The following is an 8,423-nucleotide window of genomic DNA, read 5'->3' on the forward strand; positions in this document are numbered from 1 at the left end:
TTGCTAAGCAGATAAACCTTCCTCCCTTTTTTTATATTCCTGTTTACTTCCATATTCACGTGCTTGGTTGAATACAACGTCCACAAGTGACAGTTGCCGCCTGCGGACGCCACCAGAGAACTAGAGAACAATGGGACAAGGGTAGTCACTTCCTTCTGAGGGGCCACCTTATATGTAATGCATAGCACAGCCGATAGATGGCAAATGACCTTAATTTTTGCGTACATTCAAAACGAAGATCACAGGCTACACAATAAGACCAAAGCTGCCGCCATTGTCAAAATAGATTTAACATATCGGATGATGATACATGTGTCCTTCTAATTCTTTTGAGCTGTAGACGGAGTGTACATAAAAGTCTGACAACACTTTCAATTATTTATTGCACAAGAACCAAACATTGTACAGATATCATACACATGTCATTTTGAAGAGAAACCCTGAAAGCTTTCTTTATTTCATGTATACTGTCACAGCGTAGTTTGGTAATTTGCCGATAGTCAGCGCTAGTCGCAAACATGGCGAGTTCAGGTGCGGAGCGAGCTTTCTGTTTGTTGGAGTTCGAAATCGTCTCCCCGATTACCAAATCTCATTCTGTGTGACTTTTTTCTGTGGGGACACATTAAAGATCTGGTGTATGTACCGCCTCTACCACGTGATGCAGCAGAGCTCCGGGAGAGAATGCGGGAAGCGACTGCCACAGTCGACGATGCCATGCTGGCAAGAATTCGATTACCGTATTGAAGTCTACCAGGTCACTCATGGTTCGCATATCGAATGTTTGCAAAAAGCACTTTCAGAGTTTATCTTCGAAATGCAATATGTATGACATCTGTACAATGTTTAGTTCTTGTGCGATAAATAATTGAAAGTGTTCCCGGACTTTATGTACACCGTGTATATTCTGGAAAACTGAATGCGTACAAGTAGCAGCGAACTCCGTCCAAGAGTTCAGTTCTCTTCTAGCCGCGTGTTGGTGTTTCTAATAAACGTGTTTTCTGTGCTTACTATTGTACTTCGTTGACGATCCTGCTTGGACTTGATTGTGGAGACGCCACATTCGTCATCAGTGTGTCTCCAATAGGGGAACATAAAAACAGTCTTTTACGTGGGCAGGGACCGGATTGCAAGGAGTACGTTATTCTCAAAGCCCTTGCATTCAGACAACCAGCATCCAACCAACGCCTATCTGGAACCACCGCCGCCAAGTATCACGCCCTGCGTAGGAACAAACAGTTGAATGGCAAGAGACCATGCAGCGGTATGTTTCCATTGCGCACGCCCTTTACACATTGTATCCTACTACAGAAGAAGAAGACGAGTTTTCGATGAGTGTCTGGGAGAGATCCACAGGCTTTTGTGGCGTCAGAAGTGTCAGTTTCGAGTTTCTGTGAACTTCCTGTTCACAGATCAATGTCTTAAGACAGAAGAACAGGGCCAAAAGAAAAAGACTCACTCACCAACCCATAGTTTTGGATGTAGACTGTGGCTCAAGATGCGATGCAGGATCCTGCTACACTTTTGCTGGCCAGGGTTTGGACATTATTTTGTGTGGAGGCTAAATGCACGTCGAGGTGAGGATGCTGTAGACCACCACTTCAGGATACTGGTGAACAGTGGCCTGTGAGTGGGGACCTGTCCGACGAATAGTGGACCTTAAATAACTGGATATTTATTGTTCAACAATACACAAATTATGGACTGTCGTCCCAGGCTGCCCATGGCAGCAAGTCAGAGGCAGCATATGTCCTGCCAGGAATGTGCCAATGCCAGCACGCAGTCGTGGATGGTGCTGTGACAACAGGGGTGGCACAGGGCTACTGAGGTGGCTAGACAACTCTGGACGTTATCTGTGCTGTCAACGCCAGCCAGCAGCCCCTGTGCGGTGAGTCGAGAAGTGCTGAGTCTCCAGACGGAGGAGCAGCCAGCAGCAGTGGAGTGCTTCCCACAGCTGCAGGAAGAGGGCGGTGGAGACTGCACGCCGCTGTGACGACAGAAGAGCAGCTGCTCAACTACACACAAGAGGTAGACCACCAGGTGGCCTCCTGATTGAAGGCATGTAAGTCCTTCCCTTTAGACTTGGCATGGATGGTGATGATGTGGCTGACAGTGTCTCTAAGTTCCCAGGGTGTGACTTGCCGTTCCATAGAAGCTTGAAGACAGTTAGATAAGCAGATGGTATACCGACATTAGTCCCACCTTCAGGTTGGTCTGTTGCAGACTAAGGTGTCCCCACTGAAAAATGAACAGTATTTACATGGCCTGTGCTTGTTATGCTACTGGACTGGTATCATTGCGCCAACAGATACCGCCACTGCAGCTTGGGCACAGGGAAATTGGGCCATCTGAAATGTATCTCCTCTGTCTTTACAAGCATCCATATAATTTGGCACCTACAATGCACAGTTAATCTTTGGGGTTAGGTAACCAGCTTGTGGTAGGCCTGTAATACTTGCAGTATGAGCAGTCTCCCCTTGTTGAAAACCATCCAGGCTGTTACTGCTTGATGCACTTTCCTCTGCTCACTGTCTCATCAAAGAAGGTGTCTGAATTTTTACTTGGCTGCACCTAGTATATTATTTTGCAACACAACAGTTTCAAAAGGATCTCCAAGTGTTAATTCATGAAATGGAAGACAAAATAAAATTTATAAAGGAGGATGAAAAATTAGATATGTTGATGTGAGAATATATAAAACACAAAACAAAATTGATAAGGGAAGAAAAGAAAGTTAATTGAAGTGTGTGGAAGAGATTGATTAAAGACTGAAACCATGTTAAAAATCACATTTTGTGATTATTACCAACCTAATTTTTAACCATATCTATTTATTATTTAAAAACGATTTATAAAATATAAACATAAAACACCATACCATACATAATTAACAAAAACTGAAAAATCGTGATTCACATATAAAAATTTAAGACAACTCGAAGAGGTACAAGGACTGACCAATCGTAAAGATTAATAAACGTAGATGGTATCTGTTAAACACAATAAATGACTTAATTAATTCAGTGACATATACTGCATGAAAAACGCTGCTACTAGTGAAGGGTGTTATAAAAAGAGACAAACAGGAAATTATAAGAACTAAGAGAAGCAAGGGATGCATCTGGTAGTATCTCTATCCTCTTGCATTTTACTTTTCATATAGCTTCTTCTCTGCTTCTTTTCATCAACGTCATGGGAAGGGATTTATAAACATTGTTTGAGTGTACATCCAAGTTTCTCGACACTCAGCTTTTTTTTCTGTGCTCAAAGCAAATCAAGTATCCAGGAACACTCCTCGGCCCAACTCAAAGTTTCTGTCTGCCATGACGTTTGTTCTCTTTCCTTTAAGCCTCTAAGCCTACTCCATTGTGGTATGCAAGGAAGCCTGTCTGAAATACAAACAATACACGAGAAGTACTGGCAGACTAAAGCCTTCAGTTGGGCAGTGGGTTTTGTCTTGAACACTCAGTTCATATCAGCATTATACACCTGAAGACAGCCGTTGAATTTTAATGTCAAAGGATTTTTAATGGAGTGTATAGTTTGCAGCAAAATGAAAGATTCGTTATAACAATAAAATATCGTTTCAAAAGCTTGAGACTAAATGTTTTATGTTTTATGGTTTAAATATTGGATGTGTGGAATGTCAAAGTGCTAATATATTCATTTCAAAAATGAAATTAAGAGGCACTATAAACGATCAAAATAAAGTCTAAAGACACCAAAACTTGTAGTCCCCTACACAACTGCCTAGATATATTTTGTATTTACAGTACTAATGTCTCATAATCATAATATTCAATAATAATTCATACTGAAATATTGTTTCATATTAACTGATACTACAAGGTGAAGGACTGTTGTGCTGAGCACAAGAGCACCAATATGAAAAAACTTCAGTATTAAGTCTGTTTTCATAAACATTTACAGTACTTAAAATGATGACCAGATAATATTAACATTCTGAGTAAGTAAGTAAGTAAACTCCACAACCTGTGTTACACTATCTGCACCCTGAATGTTAATAATGATTTGCTCTACAGCCATTCATAATTTTATATTAATTATTACATGACTGTAAGCCACAGAACATGGAATGTAAGGTCAATCATGACGGGGGGAATGAAACAACTTGGAGGAGAACTGAGTAAATATCAATGCATAGTGGCAGCAATTCAAGAAACAAGACTTCCTCAGGGTGTTATGAAGATTGGAGATACTCACACGCTCTTTAACAGCAATGAGCTAAGCCCAGCCTGGACTTCTGGAGTTGGTTTTGCTGTACACAATAAAATGATATCGGCTGTCAACAAATGGTCTCCTGTAAACGACCGAATCTGTTGGATGATTTTACACGCTAAACCATATAAGATCTGCCTAGTCAACTGTCATGCCCCATCAGAGGATGCCGATGAAGAAACAAAGAATAACTTCTATCTAGAACTAGAGAATGTAGTAGACAAACTCCCAAGACACTCAATTCAGTTGATAATGGGAGACTTCAATGCCCAAGTGGGAAGAGAAGTGCAGTATCGACCAACGATAGGGCCTGATAGTATCCATGAAACAAGCAACGAGAATGGTATCAAATTAATTAACTTTGCCGATACAAGGAGAATGATCGTTAGAAGCACATACTTCCCCCGCAAAGCAGTGCATAAAGTAACCTGGATATCCCCAGATGGAAGTACGATGAACCAGATCGATCACGTTCTTGTTGACCGAAGACATCATTGTAGTGTCGAACATGTAAGATCCTTTCGCGGGGCAGATATGAATTCAGATCATTTCTTAGTGGTAGTCAAACTACGTCTGAAACTTTCAACCATGTGGAGAAGAAATTCTGAAATGATGGTCCGCTTCGACAAGAATAAGTTGAAAGATGTAGAAGTGAGACAGCGCTATCAAGAAAAAATTGCAGAACATCTCACAATATCAGAGAACCCTACCAGTGTGGAGAACGCATGGCTGCTGCTGAGGAATGCAGTGTTAGAAAGTGCAAATGAAGAACTAGTTTGCGATGCAAAACGAAGAAGTAAACCTTGGTTCGATGAACAATGTCGAGAATCTGTTGAGATTAGATCAGCGAAGAGGATACAATGGCTACAGCAACTCTCGGAAGAAGCAAGGGTAGCTTACTACGAAGCGAGGCGTAATACGGACCAACTCATGAGAAAGAAGAAACGGGACCACCACAAAAGTCTGTTGATTGCAGTCGAAGAAGCAAAGTCGTCACGCTCGTTTTTCCAGGCCTCAAGATTCGCCAGAGGCGCATACAGACAACGTACATTGGTCCTAACGAATGAGACGGGTGAAGTTGTACCGCCAGAAGAGCAAGCAACCCTATTTAAAAAACATTTTGAAAACCTATTGAATCCCGACAACCCACCAGTAGGGACAACACAGACGGATGCCCGTTTTGACAGAGTTGAAGTCCCTGAACCATCTGAGGAAGAAATCAGTGTTGCCCTAAAAGCACTCAAGAACAACAAGGCTCCAGGAGGTAGTGGTATCACAGCTGAGATGCTTCGCTTGGGAGGGGAAACACTGGTGGGTGCTTTGAAACGATTAATTTCTACCATCTGGGAAGCAGAAGTAATTCCTGAGGAATGGAAGGGAGCAATCATATGTCCCATATTCAAGAAGGGAGATGCTACTCATGTATCCAACTACCGAGGGATTTCGTTACTTGAAATTGGCTACAAAGTTTTTACAACACTGCTACTAAACCGCATGAAACCACTGGCTGAAGGAATTGTAGGGACCTATCAATGTGGGTTCGTTGCTGGACGATCGACAATTGATCACATATTTACTCTGAGGCAGTTGATAGAAAAATTCTACGAATTCAATAAGGATCTACACCTCATCTTCATCGATTTTCGACAAGCTTATGACAGCATTGACCGCGCCACGTTATGGGAAACGTTAGAGGAACTTGGCATCCCATCAAAATACATCCGCTTAATTGCTGCTTGCTACTCTCAGTCTACGGCCCAAGTGCGGTTTGGTAATCAACTATCACCATCATTCAGTATACAAAATGGATTGAGACAAGGAGATCCATTGGCGCCAATATTATTCAATTTGGCCCTGGAAAAAGTAAGCCGTGACACTTGTCGAACCAGAGAGATGGAGATGGTGGGAGCAGACACAATCTTGGCATTTGCTGATGATGTTGTGATCCTTGGCGACACTCTAGAGCAAGTACGCAGTGATACTTCCCGATTCCTCCACAATGCAGAGAAAATTGGGCTGGTGGTGAACGATGAAAAAACTAAATATCTTGTTGTATCACGCCGCCGAGATCTCCCTCCTTCCATTGATGTCGACAGGCATACCTTCGAACGAGTTGAAGAGTTCAAGTACCTGGGCTCCATACTAACAAATAAAAGTGAAGTAACGAAAGAAGTACAGCAACGTATAACAAATGCTAATCGCATGTTCTTTAGCCTGAACAATCTTTTCAGATCTCGGCTGATATCGCAGAAAAACAAGATCCACCTATACACGACACTGGTGAGACCAGTACTTTTATACGGCTGTGAAACTTGGGCAACATCAGCAACAACAGAAGAAGCAATATGTGCATTTGAAAGGAAGGTACTTCGGAAGATATATGGACCCATCTACAATGCCATGGAAGGTAAATGGGAACGAAGAAAAAAAGAAGATTTATACCAGCGGTATGGAAAGCCACACATTGGACGAATATTGGCGCAGAAGAGACTCCAATGGTTTGGCCACATCCTACGGGCAGACGGATCCCTTCCAAACAGAGTCCTCCACTCTCAACCCACAGGAAAACGCCCTAGAGGACGCCCAAGAACTCGATGGAAGGATAGGATAACAACGATCCTGAAAGAAGTGGAACCAGCAGCCGTGGAGGAGGACGCCAACGACCGGATGAGATGGACTGCCATCTGCAACAGCTCCCTCCTCTCGTGTAATTGACAGACACTGCGTGTGTGTTTTTTTGTTTCTGTAATGTATCCCTCTTGCCTTTTAAACCTTTGATTGAATGCCCTGTTTATTTTTCGTTTTTTCTTTAAGCTGTAATGTATATATGTAACCTTTTACTACTGTATAGTGTACTTTTGTAAGTCATTTTTTCTTTAATTTTCCGTTTGTTCTTCTTGCTGTAGGCCTTAAAGGCCCGATAAGGCAATAAATGATGATGATGATGATGATGTAAGCCACAGACGTTTCACTAAATCAACATAAAACAAACAAACAAACAAACAAACAAACACACACACACACACACACACACACACACACACACACACAAGAAAATTAAGAAACTTTTTTCAGTAAAAATAATATAGTAGACAGTAATTATACATGTACAGGAGGATTGCAGAAAGTTTTACCGATGCACAGAACTCATATGCGAATGCATTGCATCTTTCTTTCTGTTACAGTTCAAGTGCTGTGGAGCTGTAAGATTTGAGGACTGGCAGTACAGCACATGGTTAAAAAATAATCCTGATACGCCAAGCAAAGTTCCTGACTCATGCTGCAAAACACCTTCTGCACTATGTGGGAAACGTGATCACCCAAGTAACATTTACTACAATGTAAGTTTTTTAATACAGCAATTAGCTGTACCATTTTGACTGAGAATACTATATGGGTATCCCTGAATATTTTCAAAATTCATTTAGAGAGAGAACATAAATTAATTAGATAATTTTGAAATCAGCCTCAATTAACTGTTGAAAATGTGTATACATCATTTATATTTTTACAGGGATGTATATACCGCTTGGCAGAGGAGATACAAGCCCATTTGTTAATTTTAGGCGCTGTTGGACTGGGAATATGCGTAATTCAAATTTTTGGCATGATCCTAAGTTGCTGGCTTTATATAAAGCTGAAGGACGTTGATAACATGGACTGACACAATTTCACATGATAGTTCTACACTTTCTGGACTGTGTTAGCAGTATTCACAGTGTGTGTGTGTAAATATGCATATTTATTAGAAGACTGTATTTATATTTTTTGTTTCATTACATGTCATTACTTCTTGAACTGAAATGAAGTGAATTTCACATCAAAATCACAAACAAACAACCTACTAATCATATCAGCATAATTGTAAAAAGCATATATGTATCATATATATTGACAAGATTTGCAATATTAAAGTTATTACTGTATATAATATACCTAAAGTTACAAAATAAAATAATATTAATAGATTAAGGTTTGGCTAATGACAGATTTAATGTTGTGACAATCTGCCTGATCCTCTTCCTCTAATGACTCTTAAGTTAAGTTAATGTATTCCTGAGAAGCAAATATTTGAGAGATATCTCAGCATCATTCTGTTGTAGAGCGTAGCTAACAAATTATCTTTATACTGAGTATGTGGTAACTGCTACCCATCCTTTGTTCCATTACTGTATCAGCAATATTAC

The 8,423-nt window shown here is 40.8% G+C and overlaps 1 protein-coding gene across 2 annotated transcripts in view; it reads left to right on the plus strand.

Moving 5' to 3' along the window:
• Positions 1-8,169, plus strand: part of LOC126253664 (CD151 antigen-like) — a 681,749-nt gene extending 673,580 nt beyond the window's left edge. The window contains exons 5-6 of one of the 2 annotated variants that reach the window (XM_049955182.1): positions 7,422-7,577; positions 7,751-8,169. In XM_049955182.1, the coding sequence (XP_049811139.1) occupies positions 7,422-7,577; positions 7,751-7,900 (306 nt within the window). In that variant the 3' untranslated portion in view covers positions 7,901-8,169. The remainder of the gene's footprint in view (positions 1-7,421; positions 7,578-7,750) is intronic. The other variant, XM_049955183.1, reaches the window with a different exon arrangement.
• Positions 8,170-8,423: the final 254 nt, after the last annotated feature.

This window comes from Schistocerca nitens, chromosome 4, assembly GCF_023898315.1.
Source record: "Schistocerca nitens isolate TAMUIC-IGC-003100 chromosome 4, iqSchNite1.1, whole genome shotgun sequence".
In the NCBI taxonomy this organism is placed as follows: Eukaryota; Metazoa; Arthropoda; class Insecta; order Orthoptera; family Acrididae; genus Schistocerca; species Schistocerca nitens.